The sequence below is a fragment of the Coturnix japonica genome, chromosome Z (assembly GCF_054131305.1).
Source record: "Coturnix japonica strain WE chromosome Z, WE-NBRP24, whole genome shotgun sequence".
Classification (NCBI taxonomy): domain Eukaryota; kingdom Metazoa; phylum Chordata; class Aves; order Galliformes; family Phasianidae; genus Coturnix; species Coturnix japonica.
In genome coordinates this window covers 4,035,335-4,059,226 of record NC_140702.1, presented here as the reverse complement: position 1 = coordinate 4,059,226, position 23,892 = coordinate 4,035,335, and the positions used below count along the sequence as shown (strand labels likewise).

The 23,892-nt window shown below is 49.0% G+C and overlaps 2 protein-coding genes across 3 annotated transcripts; both read right to left on the bottom strand.

Moving 5' to 3' along the window:
• Positions 1 to 3,307: 3,307 nt before the first annotated feature.
• Positions 3,308 to 9,033, bottom strand: LOC146753587 (rho GTPase-activating protein 32-like). Its single transcript, XM_085530661.1, has 10 exons — positions 8,947 to 9,033; positions 8,533 to 8,676; positions 7,997 to 8,099; positions 7,704 to 7,836; positions 6,616 to 6,698; positions 6,146 to 6,253; positions 5,636 to 5,781; positions 4,987 to 5,185; positions 4,148 to 4,290; positions 3,308 to 3,818 (listed from the first exon to the last, which is right to left on the bottom strand). Exons 3-10 carry the CDS (start codon positions 8,017 to 8,019, stop codon positions 3,394 to 3,396), a joined length of 1,260 nt encoding a protein of 419 aa, XP_085386787.1. The 5' UTR covers positions 8,020 to 8,099; positions 8,533 to 8,676; positions 8,947 to 9,033; the 3' UTR covers positions 3,308 to 3,393.
• Positions 9,034 to 14,163: 5,130 nt separating this feature from the next.
• LOC146753586 (rho GTPase-activating protein 32-like) lies at positions 14,164 to 21,081 on the bottom strand. Of its 2 annotated transcripts, none has more exons than XM_085530637.1 (14): positions 20,452 to 21,081; positions 19,523 to 19,594; positions 19,054 to 19,176; positions 18,864 to 18,941; positions 18,598 to 18,679; positions 18,184 to 18,327; positions 17,664 to 17,766; positions 17,371 to 17,503; positions 16,799 to 16,878; positions 16,584 to 16,691; positions 16,178 to 16,317; positions 15,501 to 15,693; positions 14,996 to 15,141; positions 14,164 to 14,676 (listed from the first exon to the last, which is right to left on the bottom strand). In XM_085530637.1, exons 1-14 carry the CDS (start codon positions 20,548 to 20,550, stop codon positions 14,252 to 14,254), a joined length of 1,926 nt encoding a protein of 641 aa, XP_085386763.1. In that variant the 5' UTR covers positions 20,551 to 21,081; the 3' UTR covers positions 14,164 to 14,251. The 2 variants fall into 2 exon arrangements, with proteins under 2 accessions (XP_085386763.1, XP_085386764.1); XM_085530638.1 differs by lacking the exon at positions 20,452 to 21,081 and adding an exon at positions 19,722 to 19,980.
• Positions 21,082 to 23,892: the final 2,811 nt, after the last annotated feature.

The following is a 23,892-nucleotide window of genomic DNA, read 5'->3' as shown; positions in this document are numbered from 1 at the left end:
GGTGAGCACCTCCTGCTGCAGCGTGATGATGACAGGGCTGGAGATGATCTGCAAAGCCAGCTTCAAAGTGGGAGACATGAGTCAACATGGCAGGAGGACAGAGGTGTTAGGGAGCAGCCAAGGCATCAAAGAGTATCAAAAGGCTTTGAAAGGTATCACAAAGCGACAGCCAGGAAGACTGGGATTATCATGAGCAGCAACCTGGATGCTAGAGATTATTTGCTCCCATACAAAATGGTAGAGATCTTGCTGCTGACATCCCAAAGCCAGGCAAAATGGGAACCCAGAGCTCTGCCTGCACGAACCCCACAGCCATAGCATTGCAAGCTGAGCTGCCTTGCTGTTTGTTGCATTCATCCCAATCCCTGTGAATGAAGACTCGGAATGCAGCCAAGGCGATGACTGAGCATGAGAGTGACTTTATTCAATAAAAGACAGGAGGGCTTGAGAGGTCAAGGGTGAAGATAGGACTCCTCTTGTCAAGATGAGAGTGGCTCAGAGCTGGTGCTGCTGCCTGGTGCCTGGGACTGGCAGCCTGACTCTAAGTCCCCATCTAAGATGCTCAGCTTCACCTCACTGATGCTGCCCTGCTCCTGCATGGTGGTGCTGCTGTTGGGGCACTCGGGCTGTGCTTGGGATGGGCAGCACTGCAAAGGCGCTGGGTCACAATCCAGGCAAGTGACTGTGGTGTCTGGCAGGCTCAGGTCAGGAGCTTCAGCAGAGCCAGGAGATATGAGAGCATGAACGTGGATGAGCCCCTTGTGTCCATCACTGTTACCATGTGGAAGGCTGTCATCCGAATTGCAGCGATTTGTGCTTAATAAGAACTCTCCATTGATGGAAACACACTGCACATAACTACTTGGTTTGGATCTTTGGGGTTGACAAGGGCTCGAATCACCTAGGAAGGCACAGAAACACAAGGGTTAGTGTCAAACGTTTGCAAGTTCAATCATGAAAGAGGTTGTTGATATTTGGTTATAGAGTGGCGGCAGGAAGAAGCAAATAGGCTTCAAGCAACAGAGCCACTGTCTTGAAAGTGATCCTCATACAGGTCCAGCTCTTGTGTTGACAAGAGACTCATTTGGGAAAGACAGGGGTCAACTGAAGATGTCAGGCACGGCTTGAACACCAGAACGAGGTACAAGCCCACTGAAAGCATGAATTCTACCTGTGTTGCTGACAAGCAGTGTTTTGAAAGCTGGATTTGCACCCTTACCTGCCAGGACCAAGACTTCAGCTGAGAGCCCAAAGAAGTGAGAAGGAACAGAACTAGGACAGCTGACTTAAACTGGCCAAAGGATATTCCATACTATATGACATATTGTGGAAAGAGTTTTGAAGGGGGTAAATAGTTCATGTAAATCTCTTCCACTACTAGGAGGCTAACTGGGCACTGATTGGTAGGTGGTGAGCAATTGCTTTTGCATTCAACATAACTATTATCCTTTTCTCTATCTCAGAACATAATTCTATCTCAACCCATGAGTTCTACTTTGTGTTGTTTTTTCCCCCTTCAGTTCTCTCCTGCAATCCACTGGAATGGAGTGGAGTACTGTAACTTTCTCTCCCAACAGAAAAATAAAAACACATTCATTATTATTTATGGAAGACTGACTGCAGTTCATGCTCACTGGTTTGAGGTCTCTGGGCATAACCCTGACTGTGAACAGAAGCAATTGCTGAAACAGTCTGTCAAAAAAAGACTGGAGCTTCCTCTTCCAAAAGGCGGTCCTTAGAAACAATGTCATCAAACAGCTTCCCTGTAAGATAAGGTTATCTGAAAATGCATTTAGAGAGTATCAGAGAAAGATAAGTAACAATGACAGCACAGAGAGCAGAAACTATTTCTTACCTCTAAGACTATAAATATTTCTTTGATGTCTCTCTTACATGATACAATGGGCAAACATGTTGATGACTTCAGTTCTTCATGGCATCAATTTCTGTTTTAGCATGAGGCAAGTCATCCTTAAGAGACCATAAAAGCAAGCGATGAAATCGCTAACTACTGTGACATACCAGGTACCACATCTGACTGCTGTGGAACAGAACAAGCACATATGGGACAGTACACAATTCAACATCAACTCAGCAATGGCTGACATCACTCCCATAGAAATTGTGAAACAGAGCTGTGAAAACTGAAAAACAAAACATTCAGCATTTTCATTGGCATTTTGGTAAAGTTGCTGTAATAATGTAACAATAATGTAATGTAATGTAATAACGTAATAACTTCCTCCATTTTAAAGCCAGAGAATACTGCCCTCTGAACAATGAGGAACAAGATTTGTGGTGCTCTGTTAAACTTTTTCCAGCTCTACAGCATCTTTCAAAAGGCAATGGGACCAGTAGGCTGCATTCCTATGTACCATCCCACCTGCCCCCATGTTCCTGAGAACTCCACAACTCCAACAGAAGATATTATCATATTTAAATGCCTTTTGGCTTACCCCTACAGTAACTTTCTCCATGATTTTTAGTGCAACTTTTTCACCAGTAAGAAGATGCCGCCCGAGTTTTACCTTTGCAAAACCACCTACAAATCAAAACACAGATGCTTAAAGTTGAGCATGAATTCTTCTCTAATATAATATTACAGGTAAAGCAGAGTACCTAGCATACACTGTGTGTAATGCTTTAATTAGAGGAAGAGGTAATCAGCACCATCAATTTCCAACAGGTCTCAAAAATCCAATTCCAAGTTTATACTAATGAAACCTGACTTAGAGAACTGACAAGAGCTGTCAATCTATTCTCAGATTAATTCTAGAGTGGTGAGACAGACTGTTAGGCGTGCTGTTTCTGTACAAAGATGACACTTACCCGTTCCAACTGTTTCATGGAATTCCTAGTACTTGAGAATTTCCTCGTAGTCACTGACAGACATCCTGAAATGTGCAAGAACTGAAGATCCTCCAAGCACGTGCAATGAGGAAGTGCCAGCAGTGTTCACATCCTACTTAGGACATATTCTTAGAGGCAGAAGGGACACTCGTGGCAGATCCAGCAATGCTCATCTTCTCACCAACGTGCATCCCCCTCTCACCCAGCAACAACAAAACACAGTGCATGAAGCTGGCTTCACTTAGGTTAACAATATGGAACATCCCTCAGGGCTTTGTGCCACAGAGCAGTAGCAGGGCTGGACTACAGCTTTAGGAAGCAGTGGAAGCCTTTCCCTGTATGGTTACAGTGTCCCTGCACGCACCCCACAGCCAGAGCGTTGCAAGCTGAGCTGCCTTGATGTTTCTTACACTCATCCCAATCTCTGTGAATGAAGACTCAGAATGCAGTCAAGGCGTTGATTGAGCACGAGCGTGCCTTTATTCAATAGGAGAATGGAGGGAATGAAAGGTCCGGGGTAAAGATGGAACTCATCCTCTGATGTTAAGGAGAAAGTGTCTCAGAGCTCGTGGTGCTTCCTGGTGCCTGGGACTGGAGGCCTGACTCCAAGTCCCCCTCCAAGAGTCTCGGCTGCTCCTCATTAACGCTGTCCTGGTCCTGCTTGGAGGTGTTGTTATCGGGGCACTCGGGCTGGGCTTGCTCTGGGCTGTCCTGGAAAGGCACCGGGCCACAGTCCCGGCTGGTGACTGTGGCATCTGGCAGGCTCAGGTCAGCAGCTTCCGGAGGGATGGGATGAATAAGGGCTTCCACAATTATGACACTCTTCTGTCCTTCGCTGCTGTCACATAGAAGGCTTTCCTTTGAACTGCCGCATCCTGTGCTTCCTAACAGTTCAATACTGATGGAAGCACAGGATGCACCATCATCACTTGCCCTGGGTCTTCGAGGCGCACAAGGGCTGGAGTCACCTAGGAAGGAGTAGATGCACAGCGGTTAGTGTTGAATGTTCACAAGATAAATCATGAAAGAGGTTCTTGACATTTGGCATTTTGTAGTGGTGGTGGGCAGAAGCAAATAGGCTTCTAGCAACAGTGTCACTGCCTTGAAAGTGATCCTTGTGCAGGTCCAGCTCTTGTGTTGACAAGAGACTCATTTGGGAAAGACAGGGGTCAACTGAAGATGACAGGCACAGGCTTGAATGCTAGGAGGAGGTACAAGCCCACTGAAAGCATGAATTCTACCTGTGTTGCTGACAAGCAGTGTTTTTGCTGGATTTTTGCTGGATTTGCTCGCTTACCTGCCAGGAGCACGACTTCTGTTTCTGATGGCTCCCTGGCACTGCTCTGCAGTTGGTGTTCATCCACCGGTGATGTTCTGTGCAGGCAAAAGCAAGAACACCAACTGCCAGCAGGTGATTCCATCCTTCTGGGACGCCTTGGACTGGAGAGAGAAAACAGAGCATGCTGTCAGTGGTGGTGCAGGGTGAGGGAAGAGTTGCACCGAGCCCTTGCCAACAGTTCCCTATTCCTGGCACTGCCTGCTTTCTGCTGAAACACAGCTTAGAAACGCGCTCTGTTTCAAACAGCAGAGGATGCTTCCATTCCTACAGCTCAGCCCTCAAGTCCTGCTGGCTACATTCCTCTCAACCATGTCAAGCAAGATGCGGAGCATGTGAGCAAAGGCTCCACAGCCAGACAGGACAGAAGCTGGCAGGCCTAACTGCTTTCTGAGGAACTGTGCAGACATAAGGGAAGTTCAAAAGCATCTCTGACTCTTATGCTAACACCACCCCGGCCTCAGCTCACTGCCATCTTTAATTTCTAGTGCCAGCAAGTCTGACCAACAGCTCTCCTTAGAGGAGAACAGGAACTGGTTTCAGGCACGTGGCCCTGAAATCAGGAAAACCCCAACGTTTCGTGATACAGCCAGCACAGACCAGGATAGACGCCAGCGTGGCTTTCTGCATCTCGTGACTGCCTGCCCAACCAGGAAGGAAAGGCACCTTGTGTGGCTCCACTGAGCCCATTCGGCAACTGTGTGTTAGTTGAATCCTCAAAGATATAATGGACAAAAAGTAAACCAATAAAACCCATCTGACCAGTTATGATAGGGGCTGGAAAGGGAAGTCCTCTTTACCTTTCAGATGGAAAATCAATGATTGTGTGGAATCTCCCTGGTGCAGCTGTGGGGCCTTCCTCCACTTCGATTTCACTGCTCCTTATCACTGCAGGAGAGCTGCTCTGGCCTCTCAGGGCCTGTGCCTCCTGCACGGTGAGCAGCTTTGCAGCATGAGGAGACTCCAACACAGACTTGGGCTCAGGTTCAGAACTGTGCCCTGCAAGGGAAAACCACAGGTAAGACGGAGGATCAGAAAGCAGCAGCACAACCATCCCAGTTCTGCATTTTTCTCAGACTTGCTTATCCGAGCCACTGGAAGAAGAGGAGCTCAAAGTAACTGGGTGCTCAGAGGTATGCTCATGGCAAAGGACACAGCCACAATTAAGAGCTGCTCACTGTATGAAAAGAGGCATAAAAAAAAAAAAACCAACCCTAGAAGACAGGTCCGGGAACTCAGAAAGCTTTGCTGCCACACTTCAATTATGCTTCACCCCCATTCAGAACATCATAAAGGCAGGGACAGTGTTCTCATTCTCAGGACCCAGCAACAGGGTGCCATGTTCTCATCTAAGCCCAGAAGCCTCCTGTCCCGTTGAGAGTCAAAGTGTATTTGAAAGATCGTGGCCTCAATTAGATCAAGATCAAGATAATGGAGGAAGATACTCACCTGCTCCGTCTCCCATGGCTGACGTGGATTTGGAGCCAAAGAGGCCGTCTGTGTGGCTAATGATGAACTCCACCACTGCTGTCTGCGTCTGGACTTCTATGGAGGCAGCTCCTCCACTGGCGCAGGCTGACTGGCTGTGCTGGGATCTGAAGAAAAGGCAGATTTTACAAGTCATTCCTCCAAGACTGTTTCCCCAGGTCTGAATTTTTGCAGCCCAAAGCAGTCCAACTGGGCTCTGGAGACTTTTGCAGTGGGCAATCAGCATCAGCACCTACGAAATTCTCCTTGATCAACGACACAGCAGTCCCAGCTAAACAAGAGAGCAGAAACTGTCACCTAGGAATTGTGCCCCTAGGGTTGGGGGAGAGCAGTTCAGGCTCTACCTCTGCTGCCAGCCACTTCTGACAGCTTTTACAGGAGAAGAGCACATTAGATGAAGAAGAAGGGAGGATTGCTTTCTTTCTGGAGAGCAGAACTAAGCATTGTGCTCAAACAGAAAAAGAAGATTACCTTAAGAGGTTTGGAGCCCACACTATGGCTAAATTGTGAGCATCCATGTTGGTGACCGAACAGTTCCCAGCAAGAGACGCCAAATGACGCATCAGATGCTCCAGCGTCCTGGAAAACAAGAGGGGCAGATGTTCAGCACCAAAAAGCAAGCTGTGCTGCAGTGCACAAAACAAACCTCACTTTATGGTGGTTGATGTCATTTCTACAGTCCCTGAATATGAAGTAGATAAAATGTTCCCAGTGCCACCACGCCGCAGCACCAAGCCCTGCAAAGCACAGCCGCAGCCATCGGCTGCACCAACCATGATCCCATGCCAAGAAAATGACCCAATCAATTGACCCAGTGCAGCCTTCAGCTGCTGCAGCGTGCACAGGAATGATGTTGCAGGTGTGAGACAACACCTGGAATCGCATCATCACCCTCTGAAAGGCAGCAGGGCTGAGCTCAGCAGACCGAGGGCAGCACTGACCTGTAGTGAGGAGCGGGCAGCTGCTGGATGGCATCCTTCATTCTCACAAACCTCTCCTCCTCGGTAGCTGCACAAGCAGCGTCCTGGAATAAGGAACGAAGGGATTACTGTGTCCAGTTCTGGGCTCCCCAGTACAAAAAAGACAGGGATCTCTTGGAAAGAGTCCTGCAGAGGGCCACTAAGATGGTGAAGGGCCTGGAGCATCTCCCCTGTGAGGAGAGACTTAGGGAACTGGGTCTGTTTAGCCTTGAGAAATGAAGGCTGAGAGGGGACTTGATCCAGGTTTATAAATACCTGAGGTGTGGGAGCCATAGTGGTGAGTCTGGTCTCTTTTCAGTAGTGTGTGGGGATAGGACTAGGGGTAATGGGATGAAAGTACAGCATAGGAAGTTCCGCACATTTGTAAAGATCTTCTTTACAGTGAGGGTGACGGAGCACTGGAACAGGCTGCCCAGGGAGGTGGTGGAGTCTCCTTCTCTGGAGATATTCAAGACCTGCCTGGACGCCTGCCTGTGTGATATGGTGTAGGGAGCCTGCTTTGGCAGGGGGGTTGGACTTGATGATCTCTAGAGGTCCCTTCCAACCCTTACAATGCTGTGATTCTGTGATTCTGTGATTCAGACACGAGTCAGCCTAAATAGCTGCCAAAGGATTGGGAACCGTGGGGCCAGCGTGCTGGTGGTCAGCACCGAGGCAGACTCGATGCCTTCCAAGAGGCATCAGGGGAACACAGCAGCACTCAGCCTGCGCCATCAAGGCCAAGCTCTGGGGGGCTTTACAGCCTGATTGCGTATTGCAGCTCCTTGCAGCAGGCATTCCTCTCCAAGTCCACTTTGCTATTAACCCCATTCTACCAATAGTTGGGGAACAGCAAAGGAAAGGGAATTCTCGCAAGTATGGTGAATAACTTAAATCAGCACCTCCTGGCACCACCAAAAGCGGTATCAGTGAGAGGTAGGATGTGCCAAAGACATGCCTCATGGGGCTAACAGAAAGAAGACCTCAGAGCTGGGGCACTGCTGCAACCACTAGCCAGGACGCCCAGGGAACAGGTACGTATCTTTTCCAAGACATTGCCCTGTGCTTACCGAGAACTGGTCATACAGCTGGTTGGTGAGGAGAGGGTTTGGGAGCTCCCTGAAGTACATCTTGCATACAGAGCTCACACTGTGAATATCACGGACGCTGAGCTCTGGCACCTGCTCTGAATCAAATTCATGGCTGCAGAGAAGGACACAGAATTGGGCAGAGGGCTTTGAGAAAGACGAAAACAAGTCCAAAGCCACACAACATACAGTCAAGAAAAGGAAGGGGTTCCTCTGAACGCCCGCAGCATGGCACGGGGCCCTACTGACAGCTGTGTCAGTCACAGCACTCTTACCGTAGTCGCTGGATCTTGGACATGACGCCAGACAGGCGGTATATCCCGCGCACTACGCCATTCTCCTCAATGAACTGAGCACAGCTCTCGAGGACCTGGGGGACTACAGAACAAGAGCCAGTGGTTAGCTCAGCTTCTTACTCAAGTCCTGGTTCAGGCCATGCCCTTCTCACATCCCATCCACTAAGCCCAGCCAGGCTACTGCTTGCTTCCTCCTTAGAGGAGAAAGCTGGCAGAGACAGCTGAGAGGAAACTGTACAGAGATGTGTTCTTGGCTTTCCAGAAATGCCACAACCTATCAACAGCCTGGAGAAAGTAATTCTGGCAAAGCCACAGACACTGCAAGTTCCATCACAGCTCCCTGGGGAATAGAGGAGTCCAATCCCATGTCCAGAAAAGTTAGGGAAAGGATGCTGGCTGCTCTCTGTGTCCAGAAGGCTTCCTACGTTATCTGGCTGAAACAATTGGAGGATATGACCTCCCTTTCACCTTTACACGCCCAACGGAGATAGATCCAGGAATGGGCTGTTCCTTACCATCACGGCCAGAGCGAAGAAGGTGCTCCCCCAGGTCACACCCAAACAACCCTTCCTTCTCCGGCTCAGGCTCCGTCGCTCTCCTGGGACGGGCCTTCACCAGGGAACGAAGGAAGGGGATGAGCTTGCCCCGTCTCCTTGGCACTGCACAACAAAACAAAGAAACCACTTCATTTCAGGCTTGGCTCCGTTGGACGAGGCCAAACATAATGCATTCAACAGAGCATGTAACAACTGGAAGAACAGTATCAACAATGACAAGCAATAACAGATTTTCCCCATCCCTGGAGGTGCCCATGGAGCTTAATGCACTCCTCTTGCAAAGCTTGCTGAACTTGGGCATTAACGAATCCCTTGATAGTTACATTCTGACCCCGTTTTACTAACCCGCATTATCAGATGTAACATATGTACCTGGCTTTGGCAGTGAATTGACCAGGGACTCAGGAACTTTTCCACTGATGAGTTCCACGCACTCACCAGGGAAAAGTCCAACCTGTAACAAGAACAAAAAGACAGGTGGGCATTAGCGCGAGCCCAGAGCCAAAGGGAAGGTCCTCTGACACCGACACAGGGCAACCGTTTGCATCCAGAAGCCATCCTGTGCAGGCCAATGCTCTGGAAGATAAGAGATAGGTTAGTATGAGGTTTATATGGAGAAAAGGCATTTGTAACCGATGTGAGTAGCAGTCCTGGTGTTTTAACTCAGGATTTGCAGAACATGGCTGCGTTCCTTACTGATGTATTCTCTAAGACATTCTACACTCAGAATTACCAGAAAGCTATAAAAAAAAAGAGACGTGAATCTCTTGGCTTTGCTCTGGAAGAACTACAAGGAGAGCAGCTCAGTCCATGGAGCACAATGAAGATTCAATGAGCTACAGAGGGAAAAACCTAACAGAGAGGACAAATCTAGGATGCTGCGTGAGAAAAAGGGTTTTGCCTATGACAAGAAATGTTTCTATTAGCTAATTTGTTTCCATCCTACCCCTACTGGTGTTCGAACCATTTCTCCATTTTAGGGATGTTTAGAAAGGAAACATTTCCAGGACATTCTTGACGTGTTTGGTGATTTTCATGGCAAAATGAGATACATTTACATCAGAAGCAATGGGAATTTTCCAGACTTCATGAAGACAGCAGTCTTCTCTGCAATTAAACAGCCAAAACAGAACAACGTGATACAGAAGTTGAGACATTTCCAGTTGCTTTCAGATTTTTAAAGAGGGATCAATAAATCTTTACCAGTACTGACAACACCAATATAGAAACTAAAGCGGTTTCATGTCTGTTGAATGAATACGCTTTATGGAATTCTGAACTAATCAGTAGGAGAATACAGGGAACAGGAGGGACAGCCTGCATTGCCATGGGTGGGACTGATATCATATGAAGTAATTGGGATGCAGCTCTTCTAAAGCTGGAAAACTGGCATTACCCTCACATGGAGCAGAGCTCATACAGCAGGCCACAGTATTAAAAGGATAAGCTGCTGAACACTTTTGATTTTCCTGTTTTATTGACTCCTTTTATCTATCTTCTATTTCACACATCAGATGTTTATACTGGGGAAAAAACATCCACCAAATGCAAAAGAAAGGAGAAAGAGGAAATCCTTCAAACGCTGAGCGAATTGAGTAAAAGAGCTTAATTGCTGGGGAGAGCAGATTAGAATCACAGTACCCTTAGAATTGGAAGAGACCCTTCAAGGCCATCTAGCCCAGCTCCCCTGCAATAAACAGGGACATTCACAGCTAGATGAGGTTGCTCACAGCCTGGTCATTAATCATTCCAGAGTCAAAACACTCATTGAATGATATGCGTTCGAATCCCCCCCTGTGGTGCAAGTGGTAGAAGTGCCGCTCTGCTACAGAAGAGGCTCGAACCCCTGTGTTGGACTTGATGATCTCTAAGGTCCCTTCCAACCCGCACGAAACTATGCTACTATGATAAAACAGCCAGTACTGAAACAGCAACCCAACCTGGTTGCAGACTGAGAGAGAAAATAAGAGTTCACCAAAGTCATGGGACAGGACACATGTTCATGTTCATGCAAACACTGAACCCAAGTGGCCACATGAGGACAGCATCTAGTAGGAAATCAGAAATAAACACCCTTTCAGACGTCCCTTTGGAAGGTGGCATCTACCAGGGCACAGCAGACCCGTGTGTTCAGTAACCAGTCTGATGCTTCAGAGCCCGCTGATGAGCTACAGACTGGGGTTTAACCAGTGCAACACATGGAGGGAAAATCTGTCTTGTGCATAAAGAAGAAAGAGAAATATATCCAAAATGACTAACCAAGAAATGCCCAAACTGCCCATGAAGCATTTCTTCCTGTGGTGCAAAACACCACAAGAGGATTTATTTGCTCTTTCAGTTAAACTTACCATGAACATTTAGGGTAGCTGGTGTCTTGTCTTCAGCTGCTTGGCACGTGGATGTTTCCTGATCTTCATATTCACACTTGTGAATCATGAGACTTCTCTTATTTCCCTGGGAAGTAATGCACACATTTTTACTTTGACGCAGCTCCTTCCCATCCTAGAAGGGAAAATATCAAGTCAGATCTCCATTAGTCCTTCCATCTCTGCACTGAGCAAATGCAGCCTTCAGATCTATGCTTAATTCACCCACTCCCCTAGAATTAATGGAACTGTGCTTACTGGAACATATGCTGAAGCTTAAGCACAGTGCAGTGTTTTCAACATGTAGGAATGGCTATAGAACTTGCATAAATTCTGGCTGACCTATGACAGCTTAAAGCACTGCGGAGGACTGTTAACAAGCTCGTTTGGACATCACCTTGAATAAATGACGTTATCCCCAAGTAAGGGAAGGAACAGCTGAGCACCGGGGAGGTACACAAAGTGCCAGAGCAAATTCTCACACTGTCAGGTGCAAAGAAAACTGAGATTTCACCCTAAAACCCAGTTCACAACAAGGCTACAAAATCCTGGCTGAGAATTTCTGTGTTAGAGTTGAAGCTCAAGACTGTACTCCAACCGACAATATTTTGTGCAGCAAGACCTCAGGAGTTGGGGACTTCAACCATCCGGACATCTGTTGGGAAAACCACACGGCGAGCTGCAAGAGCTCCAGAAGGCTCTTGGAATCCATTGATGATAGCTTTCTGGTTCAGGTATTGGACAGACCGACCAGAGGTCAAGCGTTGCTGGACCTGCTGCTCACCAACGCTGAGGAGATCATCAAAGGCATCAAGGTTGGAGGATGCCTGGGCTCCAGCGATCATGCCCTGGTTGAGTTTGTGATCTCAAGCGATGTGGGCCTGGCAAAGAGCAGGACCAGGATGCTCAACTTTAGAAGAGCAGACTTCAAGCTTCTCAATGGAATGCTGGCCAAGATCCCCTGGCGCGCTGCCCTCAAAGATAAGGACGTTGAGGAGAGCTGGCTACTGTTCAAGGATGCCCTCCTGGCAGCACAAGAGGTCTCCATTCCCCTGATTAAGAAAGTGGGCAGGAGAGGTAGAAAACCGGCATGGCTCAGCAAGGACCTGCTAAGAGAACTGAGGGTGAAGAAAGGGGTGTACAAGCTCTGGAAACAAGGCTGTGTCACCCGGGAAGAATACAGGGATGCCGTCCGAACTTGCAGATGTGGGATCAGAAAAGCCAAAGTGCAGGCAGAACTGAACTTGGCGAGGGATGTGAAAAACAACAAGAAAACCTTCTACAGGTACATTGGCCAGAAGAGACAGGCCAAAATGGGCGTACCTACTCTGGTAAATTTAAAAGGAGAAATGGCTTCAACAGATGAAGAGAAAGCTGAGGTGCTGAATGAGTTCTTCACCTCGGTCTTCACTGGTGGCCAGGATTCTAGTCTTTTTCACGTCCCTAAGTCTTGCACCCCCATACCTCCATGTGGGGACCAAGGAGGTAAATCCCTCCCCACTGTAAGGGTAGAGCAAGTCCGAGAGTGCCTCCTTAGACTGAATGAGTATAAGTCTATGGGGCCAGATGGCGTGCATCCCAGGGTCCTGAAGGAGCTGGCTGAGGTGGTTGCTGAGCCGCTCTCCATCATATTTGAGAAGTCGTGGCTGTCAGGTGAGGTCCCGGATGATTGGAGGAAGGGTCACGTCACTCCCATTTACAAGAAGGGGAGCAGGGACGACCCGGGTAACTACAGGCCGGTGAGTTTCACCTCTGTGCCTGGGAAGATTATGGAACAGATCCTCCTGGACAACATGCTTGATCACATAAAGAACAAGCATGTGATCCGAGACAGCCAGCACGGCTTCACCAGGGGAAGGTCATGCTTAACTAATCTTGTGGCCTTCTATGATGGAGTGACGGCGTTGGTGGATGAAGGGAAGGCGACCGATGTCATTTACCTGGACCTGAGCAAGGCCTTTGACATGGTCCCCCATCACATCCTCATCTCCAAATTGGAGGGAGGTGGATTTGATGGGTGGAAAACTAGATGGATAAGCAATTGGTTGAAAGGCCGCAGACAGAGGGTGGTGGTCAATGGCTCTATGTCCAGGTGGAGGCCGGTAACGAGCGGCGTCCCTCAAGGGTCTGTCTTGGGACCGGTGCTCTTTAACATCTTTATTAATGACATCGATGAGGGAATGGAGTGCACCCTCAGCAAGTTTGCTGATGACACCAAGCTGAGTGGTGCAGTCGATACGGTGGAGGGAACGGATGCCATTCAGAGGGACCTTGACAGGCTGGAAAGCTGGGCTCGGGTGAACCTAATGAGGTTCAACACGGCAAAGTGCAAGGTTTTGCACCTGGGCCGGAAGAACCCCAGGCACCTGTACAGGCTGGGAGGAGTTGTCCTTGAGAGCAGCTCGGCTGAAAAAGACCTAGGGGTCCTGATAGATGAGAAACTTAACATGAGCCAGCAGTGTGCTATGGCAGCCCGGAAAGCAAATGGGATCCTGGGCTCCATCAGGAGAGGGGTGGTCAGCAGGGATATGGAGGTGATCGTCCCTCTCTACTCTGCTCTTGTGAGGCCCCATCTGGAGTACTGTGTCCAGGTGTGGAGCCCTCAGTACAAAAAAGATATGGAGATTTTGGAAAGGGTCCAGAGGAGGGCCACAAAGATGATCAGGGGGCTGGAGCACCTCCCCTATGAGGACAGGCTGAGGGAGTTGGGTTTGTTCAGCCTGGAGAAGAGAAGGTTGCGGGGTGACCTCATTGCAGCCTTTCAATACCTGAAGGGAACTTACTCCCAGGAGGGGAGTAAACTCTTCGAAAGGGCTGATAATAGCAGGACTAGGGGAAATGGTTTTAAGTTGAAGGAGGGAAGATTTAGGTTGGATGTTAGGGGAAAGTTCTTTACTAGAAGAGTGGTTAGGTCCTGGAACAGGCTGCCCAGTGAGGTTGTGGATGCCCTGTCCTTGGAGGTGTTCAAGACCAGGCTGGACGGGGCTCCGGGCAACCTGATCTAGTAAATGTGTATGTTTGGTGGCCCTGCTAGGCAGGGGGGTTGGAACTACATGATCCTTGAGGTCCCTTCCAACCTGGGTAATTCTGTGATTCTGTGATTCTATGGTTACAGTGTCCCTGCACGCACCCCACAGCCAGAGCGTTCCAAGGTGAGCTGCCTTGATGTTTCTTGCACTCATCCCAATCTCTGCGAATGAAGACTCAGAATTCAGTCAAGGCGTTGATTGAGCACACACGTGCCTTTATTCAATAGTAGAAAAAAGGGGATGTGAGGTGTGGCGGAATGATGGGACTCATCCTCTGTTGTCTCACGAGAGTGGCTCAGAAGTCGTGCTGTTGCCCTCTGTAGCCTGGGACTCATGGTTTGATTCTACATCCCCCTCCAAAATGTTTGGCTTCTCCTCGGTGACGCTGACCTGAGCCTGCATGATGGTGTTGCTGTTGGGGCACTCGGGTTGTGCTTGGGCTGCGCCGTCCTCGAAAGGCACTGGGTCACCATCAAAGCTGGTGCTTGTGGTGTCTGGCAGGCTCAGGTCAGCAGATTCAGCAGGTATGGGATGAATTACGGCTTCAACAAGGATGACATTATTCTCTTCGTCGTTGCTTTCGTATGAAAGTCTGTCACTTGAACTGCAGCATCCTGTGCTTCCTAACACCTCTATACTGATTGAAGCACAGGATGCTGCATCATAATAAGTGCTGCGTCCTGGCGTTACACAAGGACTCGATTCACCTACAAAGGAACAGATGCACAGCGGTTAGTGTCGAACATTCACAAGATGAATCATGAAAGAGGTTCTTGCCATTTGGCTATGTAGTGGTGGTGGGCAGAAGCAAATAGGCTTCTAGCAACAGTGTCACTGCCTTGAAAGTGATCCTCATGCAGGCCCAGCTCTTGTGTTGACAAGAGACTCATTTGGGAAAGACAGGGGTCAACCGAAGATGTCAGGCACGGGCTTGAACACCAGAAAAAGGTACAAGCCCACTCAAAGCATCATTTCTACCTGTGTTGCTGACAAGCAGTGTGTTGAAAGCTGGATTTGCACCCTTACCTGCCAGTACCACGACTTCAGCTTCAGAGGGCTCCCTGGCGCTGCTCTGCAGTTGGTGTTCGGCCACACTGGATGGTCTGTGCAGGCAGAAGCACGAACACCAACTGCCAGCTGCTGACTCTGCCCTCCTACTGGGAGAACTTGTTCTGGAGAGAGAAAACAGAGCATGCTGTCAGTCATGGTGCAGGGTGAGGGAAGAGCTGCACCAAGCCCTTGCCAATAGTTGCCCATTCCCGGCACTGTCTGCTTTCTGCTGAAACACAGCTTAGAAACACGCTGTTTCAAACAGCAGAGGATGCTTCCATTCCTACAGCTCAGCCCTCAAGTCCTGCTGGCTACATTCCTCTCAACCATGTCAATCGAGATGCAGAGCATGTGAGTAAAGGCTCCACAGCTGGACAGGACAGGAGCTGGCAGGCTCATATATATATAATGGACAAATATTTAACCAATAAAACCCACCCAACCAATGAAGATAGGGGCTGGAATGGGAAGTCCTCTTTACCTTTTAGATGGAAAATCAATGACAGTGTGGAAGGCCCCCGGTACAGCTGCGGGGCCTTCCTCCACTTCGATCTCACTGCTCCGAGTCGCAGTGGGAGAGCTTCTCTGGCCGCTTATCTGAGCCTGTGCCTCCTGCAGCGTGAGCAGCTTTGCAGCAGGAGACACAGACTTGGGCCCAGCCAGAGAACTGTGCCCTGCAAGGGAAAACCACAGGTAAGACGGAGGATCAGAAAGCAGCAGCACAGCCATCCCAGTTCTGCATTTCTGTCAGACTTGCATATCAGAGCCACTCACCGAAGAGGAGCTCAAAATAACCGTGTGCTCAGAAGTATGCTTGTGGCAAAGGACACAGTCATAATTAAGAGCAGCTCTCTGTATCGAAACAGGCAAACAAAAAGCCTAGAAAAACTAGGGGGCAGGGATCTCAGAAAGCTTTGCTGCCACATTACAATCAAACTTCACCTGCATGAAGAACACCTAAACGGCAGTGACAGTTTTCTCCATGTAAGGTTTGGGTTTGGACACACTAAGGATCCAGCAACAGGGTGCCATATTCTAATCTAACCCCGGAAGCCTGCTGTCTCCTCGACAGCAAAATAATTTTCAAAGGTCTTGGAGAAGACCAGAATTGGATCAAGGTTTCAGATCAACATCGAGCTAATGGAGGAAGATGCTCACCCTCTCCCACGGCTGGTGTAGATTCGGAGCAGAAGATAACATCTGCGTGGCTGATGATAAACTCCACAACATCTGTCTGTGTCTGCAGCTCCATGCAGGCAGCTTCACTATTGGAGCAGGCTGACTGGCTCTGCTGGGATCTGAAGAAAAGGCAGATCTTACAAGTCATTTCCCCAAGATCATTTCCCCAAGTCTGAATTTCTGTAGCCAAAAACTGTCAAGATGGGCTCTGGAGACTTCCGCAGTGGGCAAACAGCGATGCCACTGATGAAATTCTCCTGGATGATCAGGGACACAGCAGTCCCAGCAAAACAAGTGAGTAGAAACTGTCATCTAGAAATTGTGCCCCTGGGGTTGGGGGAGAGCAGAACTAAGCATCGTGTTGAAACAGAAAAAAGAAGTTTACCTTAAGAGGTTTGGAGCCCACACTATCGCTAAATTCTTAGCGTCCATGTTTGTCACGGAGCAGTTCCCTGCCAGATTTGCCAGATGTTTCATTAGGTACTGCAGAGTCCTGGAAAACAAGAGAGGCAGATGTTCAGCAACAAAAAGCAAGCCGTGCTGCAGTGCACAAAACAAACATAACTTCATCCAGCTCAGCAGACCGAGTGCAGCACTGACCTGTAGTGAGGAGCGGGCAGCTGCTGGATGGCATCCTTCATTCTGAGCACCCGCTCCTCCTCTGCAGCACCAACAGCGTCCTGGAAAAAGGCAGGAAGGGATTCAGACACCAGTCAGGCTGGAGAGCTGCCACAGGTTTGGGAACAATGGAAACAGCGCGCTGGTGGTCAGCACCGAGGCAGACTCGATGCCTTCCAAGAGGCATCAGGGGAACACAGCAGCACGCAGCCTGTGCCATCAAGGCCAAGCAGTGCAAACTCTGAGGTCTTTACAGCCTCATTGTGGAGCACAGCTCCTCACAGCACGCATTCATCTACAATTTACTATTAACCCCATTCTACCAATAGCTGGGGAACAACAAAGGAAAGGGATTTCTCACTAGCATTGTGAATAGCTTAAATAAGCACCTCCTGGCACTACAAGTACCATCAGTGAGAGGCAGGATGTGGCAAAGACATGCCTCATGGGGCTAACAGAAAGAAGACCTCAGAGCTGGGGCACTGCTGCAACCACTAGCCAGGACGCCCCGGGAAGAGGTACATATCTTTACCAAGACACTGCCCTGAGCTTACCGAGAACTTGTCATACAGCTGGTCGGTTAACAGAGGGTTTGGGAGCTCCCTGAAATACATTTTACACAGGGAGCTCACGCTGTGAATTTCTCGGACGCTGAGCTCGGGAACTTGCTCCGAATCAAATTCATGGCTGCAGAGAAGGAAACAGAATTGGGCAGAGGGCTTTGAGAAAGACGAAAACAAGTCCAAAGCCACACAGAATACAGTCAAGGAAAGGAAGGGGTTCCTCTGAACGCCCGCAGCATGGCACGGGCCCCTACTGACAGCTGTGTCAGTCGCAGCACTCTTACCGTAGTCGCTGGATCCTGGACGCCACGCCGGACAGGCGGTATATCCCCTGCACTACGCCATGCTGCTCTATGAATTCAGTGCAGCTCTGCAGGACCTGGGGGACTACAGAACAAGAGCCAGCAGTTAGCTCAGCTTCTTAAGTCCTGTTTCAGGCCGCGCCCTTCTCACATCCCATCCTCTAAGCCCAGCCGGGCTACCGCTTGCTTCCTCCAGAGAGGAGAAAGCTGGCAGAGACAGCTGTAAGGAAACTGCACAGAGATGTGTTCTTGGCTTTCCAGAAATGCCACGACATATCAACAGCCTGGAGAAAGTAAGTCTGGCAAAGCCACAGACACTGCAAGTCCCATCACAGCTCCCTCAGGAATCGAAAGACCAGAAGAGCTACAAAAAGGATGCAGGATGCACTTTGTGGCCAGAAGGCTTCCTGCATTTTCAGACTGAAACAATTGCTGGCTATGATCCCCCTTTCACCTTTACATGCCCAACGGAGGAAGATGTCAGGAATGGGCTGTTCCTTACCATCACGGCCAGAGCGCAGAAGGTGCTCCCCCAGGTCACACCCAAACACCCCTTCCTTCTTCGGCTCCGGCTCCGTTGCTCTCCTGGAGCGGGCCGTCACCAAGGAGCGAAGGAAGGGGATGAGCTTGCCCCGTCTCCTTGGCACTGCACAACAAAACAAAGAAACCAGTTCATTTCAGGCCTGGCTCGGTTGGATGAGGCTGAACATAATGCATTTGACAGGCCATGTAACAACGGGAAGAGCATTCCCAACAAGGACACGCAAGAACAGATTTTCCCTATTCCTGGAGGTGCCCAAGGAGCTTAATGCAGTACTCTTGCTAAGCTTGCTGAACTTGGGCATTAACGAACCCCCTTAAAGCCACATTCTGACCCCATTTTACTAACCCGCATAATCAAACGTAACATATGTACCTGGCTTTGGCAAGGAATTGACCAGGGACTCGGGAACTTTTCCACTGATGAGTTCCACGCACTCACCAGGGAAAGATCCAACCTGTAATAAGAACAAAAAGACAGGTGGGCATTAGACCGAACCCAGAGTGAAAGGGAAGGTCCTCTGACACCGACACAGGGCAACCGTTTGCATCCAGAAGCCATCCTGTGCAGGCAGAGCAGCTCCAACCTGAGACTCCTGACTCTACTAAAGTTGTGCTCTCTAGTCACAAACGTGTGCCTACCTCAAAGCCACGCTTGCCTTTCCAAAAGGGGCTCAGCTCCTTTGGTGGCGTAGAAACAATGCTCACCAGGTCTCCGACCTGCAAGAGATTGAAACGTCAATCCCACATTCAGCAAATCTGGTAGGAAAACACATCTCAAACGACTGCCTTCTTCTATGCATGACAACAAGGAATGCCTCTAACTGCTTACCTCAAGGGAGAGCTCACCCGGCCCCTGGGCGACGTAGGACTTAATAACATGGGCTGCCGCAATAGCTGGAACATTAATAGATGACACAGCACGCTCCAGCTGCGGCTTCCGCATGTTATCAGCCTGCAAAACAGAGAACAGACCGTGGTCAGGAGCTGCGGACAAACCAGGAGGATTTCAAGGTGAGAAGCACATCTGCAGAGAAAGCTGCAGTAAATGCACTCCGTCCTTATCAGGAGCACTTCAGAAGGAGCTGCATGTCTCATCACAGTTATTTCTCTTCCTGGTGTGCATTGCCAGGCCATGCAAAGATGCATCTCTCTCTACCCAGACTAATCAGCAATGGCACTGGCGCAGACAGCTGGCCAGGCCCTTTTTGGCCCATTCTTTCCAGCAGGAGAATACATCTGCAGCTCCTTCTAATGGCTCAACACAGGGAACAAAGACCAGCCACAACTTCATACTGTACCTCTGTCGCCGCCACCTCTGGCTCACGGCTGATCCCACTGCACGCAGCACCCATCACAGCAAGAGTGAAGAGCTGGAACAGAGCAGAAACACACTTCTGTTTTCTCTATTCACACAGCACAGTATGGACACATTTCCTCAGAACTACCCTTGCATACCCTGTGGCAAAACCATGCGGGGGGAAAAAATATGGCACGTACCTGGCAGTGAGATGACCTCAAGCTATCTTCACACACGACGGTGTGAAGAAAAAGGCACTAAAGTCACTAACTAAAGGCACTAACTAACTAATGGCACTAACTAACTAACGAACAGCACTAACTAACTAACGAACCGCACTAACTAACTACGAATGGCACTAACTAACTAAAGGCACTAACTAACTAAAGGCACTAACTATCTAACGGCACTAACTAACTAACAGCACTAACTAACGGCACTAAAGGCACAAGAACAACAACGCAACCAACCACTCCGACCACTAGCTCACCCACAAAGGAACACAGAACGCACCGCTCCTCCCCTCATTCCAGCCGCTTATGACATCACCAACGGCCAACAGCCTGGTCCACCATGACCCCCCACAAGGCGGGGAGCCAAGACCACGTGGTCACATCTGATTCCAACACGGCACCACAACATTCCAGGACTCAGTGTGGGCTTGGAATTCTATCCTGGTGTGGCAGCGCAATGGGAGGTGTTAGGGCACAGCTGAAGAGCTGACAGACAACGGACGTTTCCAAAGGAGGGTGCCAGATTAACTCTCAGCATTCTCTTGCGGGGCTCTTAGGGATGCTTCAAACCCATTTTCACTGCCTAGCTCATTTCTAGAAAGTCCAGTTGAGAAATGCTCACTTTGTCTGGGGAACGCCTCTATGCATCATGAATGAAAAATAAAATAAAATGGGCACACGACCCTATGAAACTTACCTCTCTGCTCTTGTTGTCAGCCAGACACCTCAGATGAGCATGACGTGTCCCTGCTCCTGAATGAAGATCCACCCAAGTCTGTGTTCCTCTCTGCTCCATCTCTGGGTCTAAAAGAAACACAGACAGAGATGATTGCAAGATCCTTTGTGCAGACGAAAGACACGGGTGCACACGAATTCTGTTTAGCAAGAAATACTACAGTCCCAATGGACTGCGGTGGTAGTACTTGAATCCTCATTTGGGGCTGGAGCTCAACAGGTCACACATCAGAAATAACACAAAGTGCATCTGGAAGACGTGTCTCAAAGCCCAGAAAATCCAACACGGGAGGGGGCTGGACAGTGGACCACAAGTGTCCATTTCCATTGCAGCTCCCTGTAGAGAACAGCACCAATCAGCAGGCGTGAATCAATTCATTCACAAGCTGCACAATGACTCTGTTCTTTACATGATAAAGTAACACACAGAGATTCCTGACCAAAAAGTTGGGAGTTAATAACGACCAAAGAGGTTCCTGTTCCTATGCCTCATCCTCTCACCCCAACTCCTGGGTGATGCCCACAGGCTTCAAGTCAGCTCTCAAATCCATTGAACTCCAGTCACAGAACTCCATCAAAAAGGATGTCACACATGTGACACTTACATACATTTTGCATCAGAAACAGTGACGCCAGCAGGAGCAGAGAGGTGACTGTCCCCCTGTACTCAGCACTGGTGAGGCCACAACTCGAATTCTGTGTCCAGTTTGTGGCCCCTCACTGCAAAAAAGACACTGAGGCATTGGAACGTGTTCAAAGAAGGGCAACAAAGCTGGTGAGGGGTCTGGAGCACAATGGGGCCATATGAGGAGAGACTGCAGGAGATGGGAATGTCCAGCCTGGAGAAGAGATGGCTCAGGGGAGACCTCATTGCTCTCTATAACTTCCTGAAGGGAGGTTGCAGTGAGCTGGGGGTCGACCTCTTCTCTCATGTCATTACTGATAGAACTAGAGGGAATGGTTTCAAGCTGCGGCAGGAGAGGTTGTGGCTGGACATTAGGAAATATTACTTCTGAGAAAGGGTGGCCAGGCACTGGAATGGACTGCCCAGGGAGGTGGTGGAGTCACCCACCCTGGGGGTGTTCAAGGAACGTCTGCAGAAAACCTTGCTGAAATCCTGACCTCTGCCACAGGTGGCTGAGTGACACAAAAGCTGTGTCCTTGGTTCCCGGCCTTACCTTCTCATGCCGTTCATCTTGCTCTGCAGCTCCTGTTCTGAATAGTCTTCTTATATTCCCATGTGATGTACCCTGAAATACATCATTTAGTGAGTCTGAACAAAACATAAGACATTAATTGGAACTGTGAAGAAATGTTTTTTGCACTTTACTTGGAGAATGTTCCATGCTATACCTTCTTTTCTCAATTGTAACACATGATTTTTTATAAAAAGAAACACAGCAAGTCAGCTTTTCAGTGTGCACATTGATGAAACTTGGTGAAATACAACTTTAGAAAAAGGTAATTTGAAAATTTAAATATTCTTATCAGAATCTCTGCTATTAGTTACCGTTCCCATGTTCTGATTTGATGATGATTCTCTCAGAGCTGTTTTGTCACTCGCCACCTCAAATGCACTTCAAGTGCTTTAGGAGCATCACTGGAATTTTGAATAAACTCGATATATTTTAGCAAATCTGCTACAGATGCATGACTGAAGTACTTTGGAAAAATTTAATCTTGATTGAACGCTGAACAGTGTTATTTAATTATAATCCAGGTAATTAAATTAATTAAACCAAGGGAATCACCTCCCAGTCAGTCAGCTCCCATCAGGGAAATCGCTTCCCTGCCAAGCAGATGCAACCAACACAAGCTGCTACATCACTCTAGGGCCCCACTGAATCTTCCCAAGGGGTCTCTAAAGGCTTCCCTGTTGACTTCTGGGAACCTGGGAACACTCACATGGAAGCCAGTGCCACCTAATGTGCCCCAGAGGTCTCTCAGGGCCCCGCAATTAGCTCTACAGACATCCAGAAATGCCCCAGAGCAAGTATGTGTGCTGTAGGGAGCCCAAGAGACATTCCAGAGCACCCTAGTACTCCTCAGTGAGCTCAAGGGTTCTTCACCTGTCTCTAAATATGCCCTATTGGACTTCGTTTTCTCTTCTGGAGCCCTCCTTGGTTATCAGCTTTGCTTTCTCATGCCATTTATCTCACTCCACAGCTTTTGCTCAGAATATTCTTTCTTGCATTCCCACATTCCAACAGAATCACAGAATTGTAGGGGTTGGAAGGGACCTCTAGAGATCATTGAGTCCAACCCCCCTGCCAATGCAGGCTCCCTACACCACGTTGCACAGGTAGGTGTTCAGGCGGGTCTTGAATATCTCCAGAGAAGGAGACTCCACCACCTCCCTGGGAAGCCTGTTCCAGTGCTCCGTCACCCTCACCATAAAGTTATAGTGCACATTCATGTGGAACTTCCTATGCACAAGTTTCACCCCATTACCCCTAGTCCTGTCCCCACGCACTACTGAAAAGAGACCAGCCGTGCCACTATGGCCCCCACACCTCAGGTATTTATAAACCTGGATCCAATCCCCTCTCAGCACCGCCAACGACAACCCTCTGCACTCTGCCAGTCAGACAGTTCACGACCCACTTCACTGTCCACTCATCTATCCCATACTTCCTCAGCTTTGTTATAAGGATGTCACTAGGGACAGTATCAAAAACCTTGCTGAAATCAAGGTAGACTACATCTACCACTCTCCCCCCATCCACCCAGCCAGTGACATCTTCATCATGGAGGCCCTGACAACAAGAGCTGTGTCTGTCCATAACAAGGACTCACCTCTGCAGGTGCAGGGTCAGCTCTCAGAGAAGCCTTCTTCATTTCTGCTTTCTTCTCTTTTTGTCTTTTGTCTGGGAGCTGGTGTCAATCTGCCTGAGGGAAGGGAGGCCCCTTCAGAGGGATCTAGATAAGCTGGATCAACCTCACTGGGCTGAGGTGAATGGGATGAGGTTCAGTGAGGCCAAATGCCAGGTCCTGCACTTTGGCCACAATAACCCCATGCAGCGCTATAGGCTTGGGGCTGAGTGGCTGCAGGACTGTGCAGAGGAAATGGACCTGGGGCTGTTGGTCGATGCTCAGCTGAACATGAGCCAACAGTGTGCCCAGGTGGCCAAGAAGGCCAACGGCATCCTGGCCTGTATAAGAAATAGTGTGGCCAGCAGGAGCAGAGAGGTAATCATCTCCTTGGACTCAACACTGGGGAGGCTGCGCCTCAAGTCTTATGTTCAGTTTGGGGTTCCTCGCTACAAGAAAGTCATTGAGGCACTGGAACTTGTATGTGGAAGTCTGTCCCTTGAGCAGCTCCCATTCATCATCAGCTCCCATTCTGAACCCCACTGTGCAAAACTTCTACTGCAAATGGCTGCAGTCACCAAAGCTCAGCCCA

What these genes read in the sequence shown, in the direction of transcription:
- LOC146753587 (XM_085530661.1), bottom strand. Translation starts at nt 8,019, where the DNA reads ATGTCCAAGATCCAGCGACTACG. An exon ending in AGCCATGGGAGACGGAGCAG is followed by an intron (nt 5,186 to 5,635) that starts GTGAGTATCTTC and finishes TTTCCCTTGCAG; the next exon opens with GGCACAGTTCTGAACCTGAG. An exon ending in ATTGATTTTCCATCTGAAAG is followed by an intron (nt 4,291 to 4,986) that starts GTAAAGAGGACT and finishes TTCTCTCTCCAG; the next exon opens with TCCAAGGCGTCCCAGAAGGA.
- LOC146753586 (XM_085530637.1), bottom strand. Translation starts at nt 20,550, where the DNA reads ATGGAGCAGAGAGGAACACAGACTTGGGTGGATCTTCATTCAGGAGCA. An exon ending in CTGACAACAAGAGCAGAGAG is followed by an intron (nt 19,595 to 20,451) that starts GTAAGTTTCATA and finishes GCTCTGTTCCAG; the next exon opens with CTCTTCACTCTTGCTGTGAT. An exon ending in AAGGCAAGCGTGGCTTTGAG is followed by an intron (nt 18,680 to 18,863) that starts GTAGGCACACGT and finishes TTCTTATTACAG; the next exon opens with GTTGGATCTTTCCCTGGTGA.